The following is a 23,731-nucleotide window of genomic DNA, read 5'->3' as shown; positions in this document are numbered from 1 at the left end:
CTTTTTGGCTTGTCGAAGAGTTCCTTTTGAGTGGAAAAGGGAAATCGATGAAGAATTGGATCAATTGGTTAGAGATGGCATCATTATTCCTGTGGAATATAGTGAGTGGGCCACACCATTGGTACCTGTTAGAAAATCGAATGGAAAGTTAAGGCTATGTGCTGATTTCCGTGTAACGTTAAATTGATGGGTAGTGGAGGTAAAATATCCATTGCCTAGGATTGAGGAAATTTTGGCCAGTTTAAAAGGTGCCAAGTATTTTTCCAAGGTTGATTTTTCTTCGGCTTATTTGCAATTGCCTTTGAAAGAAGAAATTCATAAATTATTTACAATAACGACTCCGAAAGGATTATTTGCCTTTTGTAGGCTACCGTTTGGATTAAGTGTGTCAGCGCCGATATTTCAGCGCACTATGGCATCAGTTTTCCAGGGCCTAGAAGGAGTTTATTATTATATGGATGATGTGTTGGTGACTGGTATAACACCAGAGCAACATAATCAACGTTTGGAAGAGGTTTTCAAGCGGATTCGTGATAAGGGTCTGAGGGCCAGCAAGGAAAAGAGTGTTCTTGGGGTAACGGAAGTTATCTACTTAGGACATCGCATAAATGGAATGGAGGTGAAACCTCTGGAAAAAAATTTAAAAAATATAACGAATATGAATCCGCCAACCAATGCGGAGTTGCAATCATTTTTGGGGATGGTAAATTATTATCATCGTGTGGAAGATATTGCAAAATTGGCATCTCCATTGTATGGTTTATTAAAGAAAGGTGTTCATTTTGTGTGGAAAATTGAACAGAAAAATGCTTTTGATATTTTAAAAGGAAAAATTGGTGAGGAACCGATTTTGGTATGTTTTAATAATGATTTAGAGATCATATTGGCAGTTGATGCATCCAACAAGGGGGTTGGAGGTGCATTGTTACATTTAATGGATGGTGTGGAAAGACCCATCATATTTTTTTCGAGAGTTTTCAGGGAAGTGGAAACTAGATATTCGGTTATTGAACAAGAAGCCCTAGCGGTTATCTTTGGATTAACCAAATGTCGTGAATATTTGATCGGTAAAAGATTTATAATTTACACGGATCATAAGCCGTTAATTCATTTATTTAAAAAAGATAATAAAGAGTTAATGCTGTCTCCCCGGTTGCAACGTTGGTTGTTACTGGTGGGAAGTTTTAATGTGAAATCAGATATCGCAGGGGCAAGGAAAATTGTTTGCCTGATATTTTATCTAGGTTAGGATCCAGTGAAGGGGATCTTGACGGTAACAAAAGTATAATGGTGAATGAAGACAGGGTATTAATTTGTTCTTTATCACATATGTTAAAGGGTGGTCCTACGAATTGGGAGGATCTTAAAAGCAATACCTTAGGGGATAAGGAATTGGGTCGAGTAAAATTATTTTTGACGGGACAAGAACCGTGGAAAAATAATAGTAAAGTTTATAAAAAAATTGAAAAGGAATTGTCCGTAGTGGATGATTGTTTGATGCGGGGTAATAGAGCCGTGATTCCGTTGAAATTACGGAGTAAAATTGTACGATTGTTGCATGCAGGACATCAGGGTCGGGATAAAATGAAATCTTGGGCTCGTGAGTATGTATGGTGGCCTGGAATGAGCGATGATATTGAAAAGATTACAAGGAGTTGTATTCCATGTAATTCGTGTGCCGTTATGCCCCGGAAGGAAATAGGCAGTTATTGGCGGAGACCTGAAAGGCCGTGGGAGCGTGTTCACGTGGATTTCTTTGACTTAAACAAGAAGTCGTATTTTTTAGTTGTTGATGCATATTCTAAGTGGATTGAATATGAAGAGGTTCATGGATTAACCACTAGAATTGTTATCAAATTGTTACAAAGGTTATGGGCTAGATTTGGGATTCCAAAGACAATAGTGTCTGATGGAGGTCCGGCCTTTGTAAGTGAAAGTTTCAAAGATTTTTGTAATGCGATGGAAATTAAACACGTATTAGCTCCACCATATCATCCCAGTTCCAATGGACAGGCGGAGAGAATGGTAGCTATCGTGAAAAATTGGATTAAAAAGGCCAAACAAGAAAGTAATGATGTTTGGATGGCCCATTTATATTATAATAATTCCAGAAACCGAGAGGGAATTACTCCGGTAGAGTTATTTTTGGGAAGAAGGACCAGAATGCCGTTGGATTTCTTAAAATCCAAAGATGGAACTGGTGTACCTTCGGTTGATAAGATTGTAATAAAATATCCTGTGGGAAGAATTATATGGACCCGTTTGTTTGATAACAAATGGAAGAAATGGGAAAAAGGTCGTATAGTAGAAAACCTTGGTTCCAAATTAAATGAAATTTTGCTAATAAATGGAATTACGGTAATCAGACATAATGATCACGTAAGGTTAAGAGAAAGTAATAAAGGATAAAGATAATATGAAAATGCTCAAATATTAATATTATCTGATTATTTTTCCAGAATCTTAGATTATTGGAATCATATAACATAATGTGTTAAAGATGAATAATGAAATTTATTATAGTAATATAGCATAATATGTTAAATGTGAATAATGAAAATATTGATTCTTTTGGGATACTCTGATAACGATACTTGCGTAGTATTGGGAGTAAGATACTATCATAAAGATAGGGGTAGGCTTCTTTGGGATTAAGTGTTAATGGAATCCATTAGAGGATGCTTAATTGAAACTTTGAAAAGCCTGGAAAATGAAGGGATTTTTATATTTCGGAGGGAGAACTCAACATCCTATAATTATACGGGATTATAATTGAGTCTCGGGGTATTGAAGGGCAAAGACAATTTTTTTTTGTTTTCCCTTGAAGGAAGAGATTACTTTGGTTATTTAAATAATCACGTAATTGATAAAATTAGTGGATTACAAAACAAAATTATATAACTTAATGAATTAGTTGAATACTGAACAACTGGGGGTGTTTTGGTAATTTATGCTTTCGGTTACATGGTATTAAAGTCCATCGGAGGAAAGTATTTTATTAATTTATTGATTATTTTATATACTCGAGTCTCCTCATTGTAGAGTGATAGGAGTATAATATAAGTAATTAAATGGTATAACGAGGGAATCGTTTATGATTATGTTATATACCGAGCAGTTGTTTTTTTTTTCAAGGAAAGTAAGGAAAAAGTTAATAAAAAATGTAAATTTTTGTGATGGATGGTCAGTGGAAAAAGAAAATTATGTTTTTTTTGTTTTCACGGACGGTTTACTTTGATGTTGCTATGGTATAAAGAAAAAAGATTCAAATTGTGTTAGACAATAAAGAGACTATAAACTTTGACCTTATGGTTGAACTAAGACTATAAACTTTGACCTTGTGATTGAACCAATGGGATTCACAAAAGTGAGAAGACAATTCGGGAAAAATTTTCGGTCGTTTCAATTGATGTTATGGAGGGCCAGCGTTATTCAGATCAAGCCAACGATTAAATGCTGACTATCGTTATTCGAGTCAAGCCTGCAATCGCATGATGATTATCGGTACAACTAGTAATCAAGCTCAAGAGTATATAAATATGGAGTAAAAAGGGACAACTGGATATCCGTATTTTTCCTTATGAATACATTCTAAAGAAGAAAATTCTCTTATTATAACAACATAATTAATAATATAATATTTTTCAAAATATATATTAAATATTATATTTAATGGTGAAGAATGTCGTTGACCCATAAAGGGGTGACATGTCTTAGTATGTTAAAAAAATGTATATATATAAGCCTCAAATGTCAATCAGATGGATTGTAGACATCTGATTGGAGGAAAAAAATTATTATTATTTAATGTAAAAAAATAATAATAATTATTATAATAATATATTTTTTTGAAAATATATATTTTTGTAAAATTAATTCATTGAAAAATTTTTGTTAAATTTATAAAAAAAGAAGAAATAATATATAATTTTAGTTTTTATTTTGTAAAGATTAATTAAATTAAAAAAAATTGAAGTTTTAAAGGAAAAGATTATTATAAGAAATAAAGAAATTTTAAATAATTTAAATAGTATTTTGTTATACTTATTCTATCGTTTAATACAATTCAATATCAACTATGGGTATCCAGAATACACTTAAAAACTAAGTATAATTAATCATGTAAAAAATTATATCAAAAAGAGCACATTTTGAATTTGCCTATTTTATGCACATCGGACATTTCAATAATTCTCACTTTGCCACTATTCATAAAATTTTATTCCAAATAACACAGAAACTATTTATTATTGTTTTTTCAAAAATATCTTTTTATATGGTGTAGACGTTAATATTTAAAAATGATCTATAAAGCTTAAATCAGATAGAACATTTTAACCGTTTTACCCATAACAACTTTACCCCAAGATGATATATATTGAACTTGCGTGGCTACTAGTTAAGCTATAAATTTTGACTAGTGTTGCTAATTAGTCGAGTTCTTTGGATTACGACTAATAGTCATAGTCATGAAAATCGACTAAAAACTTTAGCGACTTAATTAGTCTATTAGTCGACTAAATAAAATTTTTGAGCCGAACCGAACTTGACCACTGTATCGGGGTTAGTGTTGATAATTAGTCTAGTTCTTCCGACTACTTGAGATATCAGAGAAGATAAACCATAGAAAAGTCACAAATCTCATATTCGTTATTTTTAATAATTTTTTTGGATCAAATGGGCAAAAATATACATGTTAAATTAAAATTAAATTAGGATGTACCATAGAAAAGTGACAAATGTCATAATCGCTATTTTCAAAGTTTTTTGAATTCGAAAATATGTTAAAATAAGTATTGATACATGTTTAAATTAAAATTTCAATGAAGATGCACCATAGAAAAGTGACAATTGTCATCGTTATTTGTGAACTTTTGAATTTTTTCAAAGCAAATAGGTAAAAATATATATCGTAACATGTTATATTAAAGTTACAGTGAAGATGTACCATAGAAAAGTGACAATTGTCATGATCGTTATTTGTGAACTTTTTTGAATTTTTTCAAAGAAAATAGGTAAAAACATATATTGTAAAAATGCTATATTAAAATTTCAGTGAAGATGTACCAGACAAAAGTGACAATTGTCATAATCGTTATTTTCGAACTTTTTTAAAGCAAATTAGGTAAAAATATTTATTGTAAACATTTTAAATTAAAATTTCAGTGAAGATGTACCATAGAATAATGACAATTGCCATAATATTTATTTTTCAACTTTTTTGAAACGAGCTAACCTTTAGCCCACACCCGTTTATCTTATTGGGCGAGCTAGCTAAATAATATTAAAAATTGCGAGCGGACAGGTTAAAAAAATTTTTACTTTTATTTTGTTATTTAAAATTTATTAGGAAAAAACATTAATAAATATATGCTTCATAAAATTTTAACATTTTTAATACCAAAGTACAGATAACTGTTGTGGATGCTATCGTTGGGAGAAGCTAATGAGATTAAAATAACTTCTTACATTTACATGGAAGAATATAACATCGACGTGAATAAAAATATGATTTCACCCGTTTTTCCAAAAGCAAAGAAAATTCAATTATTAAATTTTAAATGCAATGATAAAAAATAGGAGGAATCCACGTCAATATTAAATCACAGCAGAAGGGTAGATGAGGTTAATAGAGAAGAGTAGTGTTGTTAATTGGTTGGTTGTGTAAAACCCAGACCCGGGGTTTGGGTCTAAGTAATCGACCAAACCAGCTCTGAGCACGAACCCCGAGCACAGACCCGGGGTTCAGACCCACCTATGAATTACACCTGGGGCTTGGATAAATAAAAAGTAAAAAAAAATTTCATTTTCTATTCTTAAATTAAATCTTATTCATTCTAAATTAATAAAGCTTTTTTTTATTCTCATTTTCTTACCATTTTTGGGGACTTTCTTTTGATCAAAATTTTTTATGGTAAAATAAAAATATCAGTGTAAATATTCAAAAAGAGTAACCCATGCATGACGGAAAAAAAATAAAAAAGTAAAATCTTATTTTAACACATATTGATATTGTAATTAAATGTGGACCAATATAAAAATTCAACGTCATTCATGCATGTATAAATAATAAAAAGAAATGTAAATTTATAATTTCTGATGAAATGACCAATAAAAATTTTTCTTTATTATATTAAAGTTATATTCCCAATATTATATATGTCATAATTTTTAAAGGGATGTCAACTTTCCAGGATCACCACGGGTTTTAAAGGTATAAATAATAAATTTGGGTTTTAAGTAGGTGTGTACCGATATCACTTTTTGGAGGCCTATCCGATCCGATATTAAATTGATATCGACCGATTACCGATCCGATATCATATCTAATTTTTATGTCATTTATTTAAATATATTATAATGATCAGTTATACAGTTATAGTTTATATTCAATTCTATTGCAATTCTAAAAGTATATAAAATATTTTTATAGTAATAAGTAACATTAATCTATATATATAATAATAAATAATAAACAAATATATTATGAAATTTGAATAAATATTTTAAACAATATTTAACATTAATAAATCGAAGATTTCTTATTAGAAATACCAAAATTTACTTATTTATCAGAAATCAGTTTAGGTTTACGGCGATGTTAACTGTCAAGTCAATATCACCAAATTTACTAAAAACAGATTCTTAAGAGATTATCGCACACTTTTATAAACAGAATGCGCAAAAAAATAACAATGAATGTTTATTAATTAATTATTAATATTAAAAAAATATGTTGACGATTTGGTTAGGGTACCTTTTCAGGGGCAATTATTTTTGTTATTTTTTACTGTTATTTTTTGTTATTTTTTTATGCCATTTTTTTTATGTAATTTTTTATATTGTTTATGTTATTTTTATGATTGGTTCATTTTCTTATTGGTTAATTTTTTATGTAAGATATTTTAAATTAATATATCTGTTTTATTTAGGATATCTTAAAATAATTTTTCTAAAGTTTAAGATGGGTGCAATTATTTAAAGGAGGTGATGGAGGCAAATAAGAGGGAAGGCTAAGGGGTAAAATTATTAGATTATGTACAATGCGGGTAGGTTTGGGGTTAAATTTTTCATAGATGAAACTTCGCTATTTAAAATTTATTTGGTTGATTCTTTATATACAAACTTAATATGATTTCTTCTAAACAAACTTAATACGATTCCTTCTATACAAACTTAATATGATTCCCCCTATACAAACTTAATATGATTCCTTCTATACAAACTTAATATGATTCCTTCTATATAAACTTAATATGATTCCTTCTATACAAACTTAATATGATTCCTATACAAACTTAATATGAATAATTTTTTCTAAAATTTGTATAAAGAATTTAATTTTTTTTAGTGATAACACTATAATTAAAGGAAGATTCCAAAAATAAATAAAATTTAAGCATAACAATCGAAATAATTAATTCATTAAATTGAAATATGCTATTAAAATTTATACAATCATTAATAAAATGAATAAAAACATCAAAACGATTTAATAATCTATATTTCGAAAATATCTATATTCAAGAAGATATTCATGAATATTATCCCGATCCCCATGACTTTTATAATTTGCCTTTAGATCCAGCCACAGCCTCTCGACTTTTTGAGTGTGGATCGATCTGTCATTTGGATCAACAAAATTTTGCGAATGGTTGATCCGATAGTGGAAATAGTTTGAACTTTCTAGCCGATTATATCTAAGATAAATATATTTACATTTATCACCACTTTTGCTTTATTGAAAAAATAAATTCACATACCCTAACCACGAGTCAGTCATTATCGTGGAATCTTGCATAACATTATCTTTAACCACACGATAGGTGGTATCTTGATCTCTTGTTGTGGTGGCACTTAAAAATATCTCATTTGTTTTCCGACATATACCACCAATAATCCATATAGCCTCGGAAGTCAAATGCCGACCACGGTTATATTTACGCTTCCATACATGAGTTTCATCAATTTCAATAACGTGGCCAGGCCCCCCGATCTTTGAATGATTCGAGGCTATATGGAATCCACATACCTCTCGAAATTTTTTAAACCTATATAAGTGAAGTAAAAAACCATATTATACTTTAGATTACCATCTTGAAATTGCCTTCTTATCATAATCTAACTCTTTCGAAGCAGTTAAAATTTTATAACGGCCTAAAAATAATTTTGTTTAATATTTTTTAAAGAATTAATGACTGACTCGTGGTTAGGGTATGTGAATTTATTTCTTCAATAAAGCAAAAGTGGTGATAAATGTAAATATATTTATCTTAGATATAATCGGCTAGAAAGTTCAAACTATTTCCACTATCGGATCAACCATTCGCAAAATTTTGTTGATCCAAATGACAGATCGATCCATACTCAAAAAGTCGAGAGGCTGTGGCGGGATCTAAAGGCAAATTATAAAAGACATAAGGATCGGGATAATATTCATGAATATCTTCTTGAATATAGATATTTTCGAAAATATAGATTATTAAATAGTTTTGATGTTTTTATTTATTAATGATTGTATAAATTTTAATATTATATTTCAATTTAATGAATAAATTATTTCGATTATGCTTAAATTTTATTTATTTTTGGAATCTTCCTTTAATTATAGTGTTATCACTAAAAAAAATTAAATTCTTTATACAAATTTTAGAAAAAATTATTCATATTAAGTTTGTATAGAAGGAATCATATTAAGTTTGTATAGAAGGAATCATATTAAGTTTATATAGAAGGAATCATATTAAGTTTGTATAGAAGGAATCATATTAAGTTTGTATAGAGGGAATCATATTAAGTTTGTATAGAAGGAATCGTATTAAGTTTGTTTAGAAGAAATCATATTAAGTTTGTATAGAAAGAATCAACCAAATAAATTTTAAATAGCGAAGTTTCATCTATCAAAAATTTAACCCCAAACCTACCCGCATTGTACATAATCTAATAATTTTACCCCTTACCCCTAGCCTTCCCCCTTATTTGCCCCCATCACTTCCTTTAAATAATTGTACGAATTTTAAATTTTAGAAAAAATTATTTTAAAATATCTTAAATAAAAAAAGATATATTATATCTTAAATAAAAAATTAACCAATAAGAAAATGAACCAATCATAAAAAAATAACATAAAAACAATAGTTTTCATAAAAAAATTACATAAAAAAAATCGCATAAAAAAATAACATTAAAAAATAACAAAAATAATTGCCCCTGAAAAGGTACCCTAACCGACGATTTTATCAAAAATAAAACCCCTTCAGATATAAAAATTTTTATTGCAATAATAAAATCAAATTTACTATTAATTGTTATTTTTTAAAAACTTCCTGTAATTTATCTTAAATAATTATTTTTCAAAGCGTTTTTCAAACCAAATAACAAAACAAGATCCAAATATAATTGAGGCAATTACTAGTTTTTTGATTAATATATTTCACAACCTCTTTAACTCACATACGATATGATATATCGAAAAAGAAATTCGATCTATATCATACATATCTTTGAAGTTTGAAAAACTAATTTAATAAATTAGTAATTAATAATTATCTGATTTCATTTTTATATTTTATTTTCTGTTTCAGTTTTAATATGGTTATTATAATTATATTATACATAATAAGAAAAGCGATGACGATGATGATATTTACAAATACGAATAAAATTATAATTGAAAACAAATGTGTTTTTGAAATTTTTTTGAAAAACTTCCTTTTCTTCCGAAATCTAAAAAAATAGAAATTAATCATCATATTTATAATTATAACTGTTTCCATCGAGAATGTTGACGGAAATATTTTTAAATAGATCTAAATTAATCAATTTTATGTTGAATTTTTTATGTAAAATAAAAATATTTTATTATATTTATAGAAACTAGAGACGATAAGCCACTCGTTAATATCAATCAGATCTTTATTTTAGATTTTAAAATCATGTAGAAATATATAATTTACTTTTTTTATCACATAAGAAAATAGGGAATTTTATTAAAAAAATTAGCTACAGATACTTAATTTTATTATTAAAAACCCGAAAATAAAAATTATATTTTAATTAAATATATTATTAAATTATCATACTCTAGTTGATGAAATTAAATAAATCCGGTCAGAAAGTTCGTATCTAATTCTGAACTAAGATCAGGATGGTATAGAAATAATCTATAAGCAAACCTACATAATAATTCATTTTAATTATTTCCAAGCCCTAAGTAAGTGGCCCCGATTAAAAATTTTTTAGTCATAAGCTGAGTTGCTTGCAGGATTTTCCTATTTAAGTTCGATATTATTGATAAATAATTTTTTATTAAAATATTTGAAAACATTATTTATGGGGTTCGAGTTAATGCTGGCTTATTTCTTATATAAATATTGCTAATGTAGATCGCAGTGATTTTATTAGACCCAAACCTTGGGTTTGGGATTTACACAACCAACCAATTAAACAACACTACCCATATCGATATTTTGTGTTAATAAAAATATACCTGACCCCCCAAGACCTATACCCTCCCTGTATGAGTGATCATTATTATTATTACAAAAAATATTTTTCCATATCAAAAAATATTATTTTTCACCCCCCCCCCCCCCCCATCCACCTCCAAAACCAAGTCATACCCATCAAGATAAAAAATGAATACTTTCAATCTAAAGATATTTAGATTATATTTTACCCATATATCGATATTTTGTTTTGATAAATTATTCCTGACCCCCCAAGACCTTAGACCCGCCCTCTATCAGTGATTATTATTATTACAATAAAAAAATATTTAATTATCAACTTGTTTATTAAATCGTTACACGACACGACCCCGTCTGAACCCCGGGTCGGCCTGATGCTTATGTATTGGGTGAAATTTCAAATGATGAACAAGCTTAAGAATGTTTAGCAAAAAGATAATTAAGATATTAATTTATAATATTATCATTAAACAGATGATGGTAAATTGAGATCATACTAATTAAATTAGTTTATAATTAATTTTTTATATATATAACTAAAAAATGTAGAATTAGCATAGGTCTTTTACAAGTATTTCATATTATATTATTTCATATTATATTATTTCATATATATAATATAATTCTTACCTCATCTATCTCATAAACTATTATAGAGCTTTGATTCAAATTTTTTTTAAAGATTAATAATCAGGTTACACATTAGTATAAAATTTGTTTGGTTAAACCTAAATCTTAACAATTTTTTTTCAAAAAAGCAAAAACATAGCCATTCATGGTCAATCATGGTAGAGATCTGCAAAGTAGGGCCGGGTCGGGTCGGATCTTGAAAATTTTATTAAATATATCTAAATTATTTATCAATTTTATATTGAATTTTTTATGAAAATAAAAATTTTTGATTTAATTTATCGAAACTAAACGCTATATTACATATGTCTTTTATTTTAAGTAATTATAAAAATTAATTTCTATATTTAAAAAAATTTCGGGCCGGGCCGGGCTTGAAGAATTAGGCCCGATGCAGATCACTAATTCATGGCACATTTCCCCTAAATTGTCAATATTATTTTTAATTTCATATAATAAAATATCACCACATTTTGAGATTTTATTTATTATTTTAATTTTGAAATATTTTAGGGTCTAGCTAGCACCATTATTTTTTTGTATATTTTTTAAAATGATTATTTTAGAAAATAAATGACCAATGCCTACCCCGTCTCTCTCTCCCTTTGTTATTTAATTTGTAACAATAATTTAGCAAGATTTTTTGGTTCTTTATATTATTTCAATGTAATATTAATATTATATTTATTAAAAAAAAAATTTTTTTAAATTTATTTTAAATAATAAGTAACCAATCCTTCTCCCGTTTCTTTTCCCAAAAATAAATCACTTTTTTAAAATAAATTTTACAATTATAATGAGTAATATATCTTTATCTACCTCAAGCTCAAATGCCAGTAAAATAATGGATTCTCAAGAGAAAGAGGAGGATAATGTAATTTATATTAATTTTATATTTAAATTAATGAACCCAATGTTTTATAAAATCAAAAACCTTATTTAGATACTTGGAGTTAGAAAATACTAATACTATAATGGATTCTCAACAGAAAGAGGAAGATGATGTAATTTTTAATTTTTATTATATATAATTTTAATTATTATACCCAATTAGTGTTGTTAAAAATTCGGCCCGGGCTCAAACCGGTTCAGGAGTTACTTAATATGATACCAATTTAGAAAAAGAGTAAAAATATTTTATTCAAAAATAGCGCACGGGTTGGGCTACAGTCGACTCATGTGACAAATGAACCGGCTTTTTTAGATTAAAAAACTGGCTAACTTTAGGGCTGGCCTGGCTACCATTTAACAACAGTACATAGTGTTGTTAATTAGAATTAGTTGATTAACTCAAGTCGACTCTTTTATAGTCAAAACAATTGGTGTCTCTATTTTAAATTCTTATCTATATACTTGTAATTAAACTTCTAATATTTTGTTTATTATATTGACCTCACTAATATTAAATATAGGAAAGTATAACAAACATATAATATTCAAATAGCTTTGAATTAGTGATCTGCATCGGGCCTAATTTTTCAAGCCAGGCCCAAAATATTTTTAAAAAAGTTTTCCCCGGCCCGAATTTATTTAATAGAAATTAATTTTTATAATTACTCAAATTAAACGATATATGTTATATGGCGTCTAGTTTCTATAAATAAAATCAAATATTTATTTTACATAAGAAATTCATCATAAAATTGATAAATTTATATATTTAAAAAAATTTCTAAGGCCCACCCGACCGGGCCATAATTTTCTTAAAAAATATTAGGCCAGACCCAAAAAATGGGGTTTATTAAAATTTTTGTTGGCTTTCGTTCCCTCGTTGGATAGAATTCATTCTTGACTTAGTTCCATTTTTTTTACTGTTTTAACTTCTTCTAACTTTATATTGTCATCTGTTATTTTGATTTGAGTTCAACTGGTTCTTCCCTTGTTAGTAGTCGGTAAGAGAATTTAGCTTGTTGATTTATTATCTTTCCTTTATGCCATCCTTTTTCAATTGGGTTTTTACCCAAACTAAATCGTTTTCGTCAGAATAAATATGTATTTCTTTATCCAACTAGTTAGGTTTTATACAGATGTTTCTAATTTTTCAATAATAGAAGGCTTGATCCGCTCCAATAATGTATTTAGTCTTTTTTCCATAAATAGTATTGCTGGTATTCGCCCTGTTGATGAGTGTTCTGAATTTCTATATGTAAATAGCCCTTCATTTAAGCATTTTTCCCCATTATTCGTTTGTTCTCTATTTGCAAAATATCGATTTTTTATTCTGAATGCATCTTTCTACTATTACTTCTTGGATGATACGGTGTAGTTTTTAAATGTTATATATTCTTGCTTTTACACCATTTATTAAATTCATTTAAAATAAATTGTGAACCATTGTCGGTTACAATTTGATGTGGAATACCATATCGAATAACCCATTTTTCTAATCTATTTATTAAATTCTTACTTGTATATTTAATTCTATCGATCTCGATCCTTTTAAGTATGCATCGGTTCCTACCAGAGTCAGTTTGGGTCGATTTTTACGCCCAAAACTTGGCTCAGTTTCGACTAAGACACTAACTATGCACAATACTTTATAGAATCAAAAGACCTTAGTTAATATTATTTACAATGCAGAAGAAAATAGTTATGAAGTCATAAACAATGAAGGAATCAATATTCGTGGGTTTGACACAGATTCGGATGTAATATATTTCGATAGTCATATTTAACAATTTTTTAAAAAAATATAATTTAATATAACCTTTTTGTATAATAACAAAGAATCAATTTTAAAAGATAAAATATATTTTTTATTATATAAATAATATATAGATAGAGCCTTCAAGATGTTAATATAAGTGATTTATCACAAATTTCGGAAATATCTACATCTAGAAAGTTGAGTATTTCTAGGATAAGATGACTCCGACGAAATCTCGTCGGAAATGTATACATTGCAATACATATTATGTGTAAATAGAGCCTCAAGTACATAATTTTAAAATTTTATATATGACTATAATTTTTATATTTAGCAAATTTAAAAAGATATATCACTAAATCACATTCGCATCTAGAAAATAATAACAAAAAATCAAATTCATTAGTAGGGATAAGAAAATTGGTCCCACACGAAAATATTCAATTGAACAAATTGATAATGAGATATGTAATAAAAAGCAACTTATCATTTAACAAAATAGAATCTCCGTATTTCAGAGATATCTTCTCATTTATATTTAAAAATGAGAAGAAATGTGCAGGCAAACGGCTGCCCGATACGTAAATGATTTATTTCAAAAATCTAGAAATAAAATTATTAAAGACTTTAAACAGGTAAATAGCAAAATCATCTTAACAACGGACATTTAGATGGGAATAAATTCCTTATCTTATTGTTCAACGACAATTCATACATTGATAGATTGAAAATTTGTGAATCACCTACTTGATCTCATAGATTTACCTCATCCACATACGTGTGAGGAAATATCAAATAATTTATTACCCTCTCTCCAAACATTTGGGATTCAGGATAAAATAATGTCGATAACAATCGATAATGCCAAAAATTTCCTATCATCTGTGTCAATTACGACAAAATTTTATATGGATAAATATGGATCTTGTTTATATAGCCATAGATGTTTGGCTCATATATTAAATATAATAGTGAGCGCAGGAATGAATACTTTGAATCAAAAATTAGACAAATTAAATAAATTGTTAAAAAATTACATAATTCTTCCAAATTTATGAAGAATACATGGAATTATCAGGTGGGACTCGTATACCACTAGATGTCATCACAAGATGGAATTCCAAATTCTTAATGATTTCCACAATTACCAAAGTAATAACAACTTTTTTAAAATTATTTTATATTTATAGAATATTCATGTTGTAAATAATTTACGCAAGAAGGGCAGCCTTCCTAATCAAATTATTATAAATAATGAAGAGGCCAAATATTTAATAGATATTGAAATATTTTTGAAACCATTCTACAATATTACCCAAGAAATATCCTCAGATACAAATTCTACAATTGGGTCGGCAATTTTATTTATAGATGAAATTGTATAAACACTGGAAGATGTTAGTGAAAATCATGAAAATGAAATATTAAAAAATGCTGCTAGTGTTATGTTAAAAAAATTAAAGATATAAATGGAACACATGAATACTCTATCAAACTATATATCGTGTTTGTTAGACCCAAAGACAGAAAAATTTTTGCCTAAATTTATAAATAATCCTGTTTATTTTAAAAATTTCGAAACGTTATACGTGAAATATAAGAGTAAAATGTCCGGATCGTCAGTGTATTATAACAATGAGCCCTATAATGAAGCCATGCCTTATTCTGTGCTTATATATAAAAAACTATGAAGGTAAATATGATTACATAGGTATATATATTTGTCTTTATTATTAAGGGCTATTTATGAATTTCCACATCATGTAACAGATGAAATAGATACATATTTAAAAGAGGAAGTAGCTAGTCCGACAACCAATGTACTCGATTGATGGCTTAAAAACAGCTCAATATATTCAACTTTGTTTTTATGTCCAGAGACTTTTTGGCTCAGCAAATTACGAATGTTGCAAGTGAAAGAATTTTTAGCAAAGCGGTGGATGACTAAAAAACGTAACTGCTTTCATCCATCACCCTGAAGCAATGTTTATCTATTGATTGCTGGGACATTGAACTTTTATAATGACACTATGTTAACATTATTTAAATCTATATATTTTTTGTATGGTAACCGCATATTATAAAAATATCTTTATATTATGTGTACGTTTATTTATTAATAAATTAAATTAAATGTGTCTTCCTTTGAATTTTTTTATCATAGAAGAATGCAGAATTTTTAGTTATTGTTATAAGGGATATTTAATCATGGAGAAAAAATATGAAATAAAATTTAAATAATTTTTATAGACTTTTCGTCTTGCCCCGCCCATATAAAAAAAAATAAACCACGCTCGCCCCCCCCCCATATAAAATTTAAATATGCCCATTCTTCAAATTTTTTAAGCATCTAATAACAAATAAATGATTCAGTTTCAACGCTACACCCTTACTAATTTCATAATTTAGTAAGCATAAAAAAAATAATCGATTTAAATTATGATCAAAATATTTATGATAATATAAAAAAAATATTTATTCATATTATTTGTTATTATGCAAAAATAATAATGAATCCAATTTTTCTGTGTTCAAAAGTGTTCCTATTATTTATTTATTTTTTAAATATTTTTTTTTAATTGAATTACATGATTTTTTAAATAAAAGAATTAAAATAATATATAATTTTTACGTTAATAAATCTCATTAACTTTAAACCTTTGTGCAAATAAACAAGAATATCTTCTTCAATCTCCACTAAAAGTTCTCATTCAATTAACATTAAAAACGATCCTAATTTTTCTTCGGCTATAATAGTTCTTGGCCTATTTTTTATCATTTTTAATTTAATAAATGTTTTCTCACAATTAACTTGCGTAAATGACAAAGTTAAAATGTATTCATATGTTCAAAAATAAATTAGTGTAAGCACTTGTGTGCACAGGGGCGGACTGGCATAAGACCAGGTGGGCATTTTTCCCACGAGGCCGCGAGAAAATATCGATTTTTGAGACCGATCAGAGGAAATATCAAAATAGAGGCCGATTAGAAAAAAAATATTATTATGTTCACATTTATTTTTAATGATATCTCTTTGATTTGAATATCACATTCCTTGAGAATTGTCATGTCGTTTACTATATTTTAATGCATAATATATCAATAACGTCGCTTGAGTTACACATCATTACTTTATTTGTTGTTTTTTTTTCAAATGAAGTGAAAACGCTTCCGTTCGAGTAGAGTGAAAGCTAAGTTTTGATTATATTATTATATTATATTTTTATACATTAATTTATTGTAGAAATAATATAGCCAACATTTCTTATTCTTAATTCATTGAAATCAAATAAAATCCAGGTCGGTGAATCAGATAAAAGGATGGATGCTTGATTGAAACAGAATAATTCATCTGGCCAAAATAAGTTGAGAAGGCTGCAAAAAATAGGTGAGATAAGGTGGTGAGCACGTGAAAAAGCCCTTAGATGGATATATGGTAAAGAGAGCTTGCTCTCAATAACGATAAAGGCACTTCAATTTATAAATAGATAATAAATAATTTGAGACAAAAACTTGATAATTTATATAAATTTAAGACTCTAAGTACAGCTATAATTGGGGCCATTGTCATATCTTCAAATTAAAAAATTAGGTACTTTGTCGGCATGGAAAATGAAAGAAGATGCTAAATCTTCTGTATCATCGATTCAAAATAAAGCAATAAAATGGCTTCTTATTTTAAATGAAACACTTTTATATTTAAAGCTCCCAGAGATATCAGGGTACAGAATGCTCTGTCAAAATAAAATAGGTCGAGCGAAGAGAATATATAGTGACAAATACCAAGATGAACGTCTTCAAGAATCGATTGACCTTTATAGGTTCTAACTATATCGTCCTATAATTGATCAAATAATAAAAAGCTTGTCGGAACGGCTTTCTGCGAATTGAGAGCTTATCTTGAATGTGCAATATTTGCATCCAAGACATTTTGATGAAATAAATAGTAAAGGCATTTCTGAAAAGGCCTTGGAAAAACTGGCATAATTGGTATATATATATTTGAGTGTTAAATTTCATAACGAATTATGTTCATTTTCCAGTGTATTCTGAGATTTGGTAGCAGAATTAAATTAAACGGACGATGATATTGTCCATATAAGTGAGGAGTCAAATGAAGACGATTGAATATTACAATATGATAATAACTCAGAGTGTGATAATAAATGTAACAAGTGTTTAATATGCGTGTATGAAATTCTTAAAAGATACAATATGCATACAGTGACACTAATTTATTTTGAATACATTTTAACTTTGTCATTTAACGCAGGTTAATTGCGAGAAAGCATTTGGTAAATTAAAATCATAAAAATAAGCTGAGAGCTATTATTGACCAAGAAAAATTAGAAGCACTTTTAATGATGTCAGTTGAACGAGAACTATTAGTGTATATTGAACTAGAAGATATTCCTCCTAAATGTATATTTGCGCAGAGTTTCAAAGTAAATGAGAGATTTATTAACGTAAAAATTATATATTTTCCTCATTTTTTAGGACCATGGTCCGAACCGGTCTTTTTATCTTTTACGGTCCGGACCGGTCTTTTATTATTATTTAAGTTTAATATGATTTTGTATATTTTATTTTATATATTTTTCTAGATGAGTTATTTTAGATTTTGTTAATTTTTATTTCACAATATGAAAACCATAAGTTTGTCCAAGAAACATTTGAGTATGTGTTCACTGCAGTGCCAAATTTAATGTATCGTCAGCAACAAGTAACAAAATAATTGTTTATAATTTTTTAAGAAATAAATTAATCAAAATAAGCAGTATTATTATTAAAATATTTTGGTTATTATTTATATAATTCATTTTTTCTTAAAAAACTGTCTGAATAATTCATTGTCAAAATAACTTAACCTTATTCTTAATAAAATAATTAGGTACCTTAAGCAGACATCTGATAAAACATAAAATATATACTTCTAATGGTGAAAATATCTCAAAAACACAATCTACTCTTAATTTTAATATGCCCTCCACAAGCACAAAATCACTTTCTTCAATACCATTGGATAAATTTTATTGTTTATATAATACTATTTAATAAAATGATAAAACAAATTAAATTAGGTTAAAAAAAAAATGTTTTTTAAACAAATAAAAAAACCGGTCCTGGACCGGTTTTTTTTAGGATTACGGTCTGGATCGATCTTTTTCTTAAGGACCGTGGTCCGGTCCGAGGATATAGGTCCAGTCCGGACCAAAGACCGGACCGTGACCTTCACTATTTATTAGAATCTTATTAATATAATTTACAATATGATCGGTCCTGATTTTATAAAAGTGCAAGTGCAACATCGTTGTAAATCTAATATAAAATATATATGTGCAATGAATATTATTTTATATAGGTAATGAATATGATTTTAGATATATGCATTTTTTAAAAATATAATATATGATTATCGTAAAATACTATTAATTTTTAATAAAAATGTAAATCGTTTGAACTTATTTTCAAAAAATAAGAAGTAATAAAAATTATGTAAATCAAAGAAGCCATTTAAAGGAACCCGGTAAAATGGGGGTATAAATGAGGCCGCTATAATAAATACCCACGAGGCCGTAGCGTCGTCAGTCCGCCCCTGTGTGTGCATATTGTATCTTTTAAGAATTTCATACACGCATATTAAACAATTGTTACATTTATTATCACATTTCACATTCTGAGTTATTATCTTATTGTACTTTTTCATTATACTACTCACCTGCACATACGATATCATCGTCCGTTTCATTTAATTCTGCTATTAAATCTTTAAATTCACAGGCAAATGAACACAATTCGTTACGTGATTTAATACTCAATATATTTGCCAATTGTGTCAGTTTTTACACGGCCTTTTCAGAAATACCTTTACTATTTTTTTTCATCAAAATGCCTACACATTCAAAATAAGCTCTCTTTTCGCAGAAAACCGTTCTGACAAGCTGTTTATAATTTGCAAATCAAATCCAAGAAGTTTTTTTTCATCTCACTAATTTTTCTGACGATAACATCCACAGTTATCGATAATTTGGTATTTAAAAAAAATTTAAGAAGCATATATTTTTTAATGTTTACCTAATAAATTGTAAATATAAAAGTTTGTTAGACCGCCCATTGTTCAAATTTTTCAAAGGTCCGTTAGCACTTGTTAAAATAATTTAGCTAGCCCGCCCAATTAAATAGAAGGGCGTGAGCTAAAAACCAGATCATTTGAGCAAAAAAAATCGAAAATATTCTAAATAACGATTATGACAATTGTTACTTTTCTATGGTACATTTTTTCTATGGTATCTTCACTGAAATTTTAATTTAACATGTTTACTAGGGGTGTACCGATACCACTTTTTGAAGGCCGATCCAATCCGATTGATATCGGCCGATTACCGATTCGATATCATATCTAATTTTGTATTCTGTAAAGATTACCAATGGTTTTAATTTTTAATATACTCTTTTTTAGTGTAATATCTATAATTTATATACACCATAACTTATGTCATTTGATGAATTATATTTATATTCAATTTTATTGCAATTCTAAAAGTATGCAAAATATTTTTATTGTTAAATCATTTTTATATAACATTAATCTATATACATAATAAGTAATAAACAAATATATTATGAAATTTGAAATAAATATTTAAAATAATATTTAACATTAATATATCGAAGATTTTATTTTAGAAATACAAAAATTTCCAATTTATCAGAGGTCAGCCTGCGGCGATGGTAACTGTCAATATCATTCAACTAAAAATAGATTCTGAAGAGATTATCGCACACTTTTATAAACAGAATGCGCAAAAAAATAACAATATAGCAGAATGTTTATTCATTAATTATTATTATTAAAAAAATACACATATAATAAAAACACTGCCTGTTTTGATTAATTTACTGCCCAAAAAAATCATAGCCATTACTTTTGTTGCAAAGTTTGTTGAAAGGTGGCATTTATCGACACTTAGATTTATATTAACACAGCACATATATAAATAATAAAGTTTCAGAAATGTCATAATTAATACTTAGATGTAATAATTAATCTATATTATAAAAACCAATAAAACTTGGAACAAACATTTTATTGAGCAAGAAAAACGAAACAGTAGCGCAAATGCCTTTGTTCAGGATCCCTGATATTAATCAACTCAAATTACGAAGTTTACCTAAAACGGTGTCAGAATCTGTTTCATTAAAGGAAAGGACAGGACAGTTAACTATTTCCCACGGATCATGCTCCATTATGAGATTGGGCTCGATGTAACGGAAAAGTTCGAAAGGCCGACCAAAATTCATATCCTGTTTTAAAGTTCATATAAATATATAATGTTTTTTTTATATATTTCTCCAGAAATAAAATTTAGAATTAGCAATAATTTCTGATGAAAGAAGAAAATTACAAGCATGAACTAGGATGGAAGTAAATTCAATAATATTGTAAATTTTAAGTCCAACGCATTAGAACTGGTCAACTAAGTAAAAGCCAGATTTAGTATAATAATTTAAATGTAAAGTAGAACAATGTCCTAAATGTAAATATTTTTAGATTCAGTTATTTTGTGAAAAAAAATGGTAATATTAAATGGTAATAAGATAATTATATTTGAATTTAAAAGCTTTCCCGCAGGGTTAATCCTTCATCAATAAAATATTGGAACCCAACCCGTGGTCCAGTAAAATATTAGTTTTATATTTCTCATTTTTCTTTGATTGAATATCACAATTGAAACGGATATAAAAACAATAAATGTTTAAAAAAAATCAGGTGGAACTGAATGGCGAGAAATAACCAGCATTTAATTGCTGAACCTGCTTCATCCGCAAGCAATAAGTAAAATTTTCGCATTTTAGAAGAAAAAAGAACGATCTAAATCCAGATATAATGTAAATTTTAATCTAAAAACTGAACGATAAATTCGTAAATATAGAGGCAATAATTAGGGCCTGATAGCTCGTTTAATAGCATTCGACCATCAGAAAATTCATTATAGGTGAAACTGCATTTTTTTAAAAAAACTTACGAGTATCTGGTTGGACCTGATAATGTTATTAGAGGCCTCGTTGGTTTGTCGGGCTGATGTTTCGCCTTGAATATGATTGGCGTAAGCTTTAAAGAGCTCGGCTAAATCTAGATTAGCTGGCGGTTGATGTGCAGGTAGCGTGTCCATAGAATCTTCCCATTTAACGAGCGAATAAAAAGGCGAATCATTTGTTGCGGAAGCTGAAAGAGTTTCTCGGGCGTTAAGATAATCTGAAAGGTAAAATATGGCGGACCCCCAATTGGCGACATCGTAGTGACCGAGATTTGTCTTAAGTTCCTGTATATCGTAGCGGTGATCGGGAGCATGGCCCTCGTAGGTGGGCCTGGCAATCGATGGATCGTATCTACGAGGTTTAGGAATAAATAGAGGAATAAAAATAATTGAAATTCCATGATAAATAGCTCTGAAAGATTTCCAATCACCCTGATTCTTACAAAAAAATATTTTTTAACCAATGATCCTAAGTTTTAAAAAATTAAAATTTCCAACTCTATATGCCTATATAATTTAGTTGGTGGCGGTTCGAAAAATGGAAATCATTAATAGAGGAAAATGTTATGTTCAGAATTGTCTATGTTACTCAGAAAAATAACGTAACAACGCCCATGTTTATGCTTTTTAAGAATAGTAACGCCGTTACTTTGTTTAAGTACCGAAACTATTACTATGTAAAAAGATTGAATAAATTGTTTCCTTTTATTTCTAGTTTAGTTGGTGGCGGCTCAAATATTATAAAAACTAATAAAGATAGAGAAATATGTAATGTCTAGAGCTGTCTACGTTAGAGATCTGCAAAGTTAGGCCCGGCCCGGTCCGAACGGGCTTCGGGCCGTGCACGGGCCTAATTTTATTTAAAATAATCGGGTTCGGGCCGGGTCGGACCTTGGAATTTTTTTTAAATATATCTAAATTTATCAATTTTATATTGAATTTTTTATGTAAAATAAAAATATTTTATTTTATTTATTGAAACTAAACAACATATAACATATGTCTTTTATTTTGAGTAATTATAAAAATTAATTTCTATATTTAAATAAATTCGGGCCGGACCGGGCCGATAAATTTTTTAAAAAAAATTTCGGGTTCGGGCCATGCCGGCAAAACTTTTTAAAAAAAATTCGCGTTCGGGCTGGCATAACTTTTATAAAAAAATTTCGGGCCGGACCAGGCTTGAAAAATTAGGCCCGATGCAGATCACTAGTCTACGTTACTCAAAAAATAGTAACGCCCACATGTTTAAGTTTCTTTAAAAAGTATTTCCGTTATGATGATTTTTAAGAATAGTAACGCCATTATTTTATTCTTTTAAAGTACCGAAACAGTTACTATGTAAAAGGATTGAATAAATTGCTTTCCTTTTATTTCATCAATCGACATTGTATTACACAAATCCTAAAATTCATATAAATAATCGGATAGAATTTTTATAAATATGCTATAAATATATTAATAATTAATATTCTAAAATATATTTGAATTGACTTTTTTTCAAAATATTTAAAAGTTTACCTCTCTACACAGCTTTTGCTGTGGAGGATGGCAGGGGTGTATTATATTTTATAAACAGAATGTTTGGCAGTTAATTTCCCTTCTAAGAATGTATCTTTTCACTGAAAATTTTTTAATATTTATCAATATCCGATATATCAGACGGGAATACTTCTTGCCATTAATTCTCTGTATAATGTCATATGTTTTATCAATCTTTCCTCAACTCTTTTATTAATTTGGCTTTAAAATTAAACGTAGTATTATTTTCATAATATAATTTAAGACATCGAATAGACCAACAAAAATAAAAGCTAAAAGAATGAAATTAGATGTCCGGATAATTTGTTTAAACCTAAACATTAAACAATGATTAAACAAAAATGATTAAAATATAATATATAAAGCAACGCTAGTTATTATCGTAAGATATACATCTTAAAATA

General features: G+C 28.0%; 1 protein-coding gene across 6 annotated transcripts in view; it reads right to left on the bottom strand.

Annotated features, from left to right (window-relative positions):
* The window catches only part of LOC135922940 (uncharacterized), an 83,817-nt gene that overhangs the window by 7,217 nt on the left and 52,869 nt on the right, over positions 1-23,731 (bottom strand). For 5 of the 6 annotated variants that reach the window (XM_065457480.1, XM_065457483.1, XM_065457481.1 and 2 more), the window contains exons 9-10: positions 21,774-22,137; positions 20,919-21,051 (exon numbers count right to left, since the gene is read on the bottom strand). In XM_065457480.1, coding sequence (XP_065313552.1) covers positions 20,919-21,051; positions 21,774-22,137 — 497 coding nt within the window. Of the gene's footprint in view, positions 1-20,417; positions 20,532-20,918; positions 21,052-21,773; positions 22,138-23,731 lie in introns of those variants that run through there. The other variant, XM_065457484.1, reaches the window with a different exon arrangement.

The sequence above is a fragment of the Gordionus sp. m RMFG-2023 genome, chromosome 1 (genome assembly GCF_954871325.1).
Source record: "Gordionus sp. m RMFG-2023 chromosome 1, tfGorSpeb1-WG-v2, whole genome shotgun sequence".
Lineage (NCBI taxonomy): Eukaryota > Metazoa > Nematomorpha > Gordioida > Chordodea > Parachordodidae > Gordionus > Gordionus sp. m RMFG-2023.
This window is presented reverse-complemented; position numbering and strand designations above follow the sequence as displayed.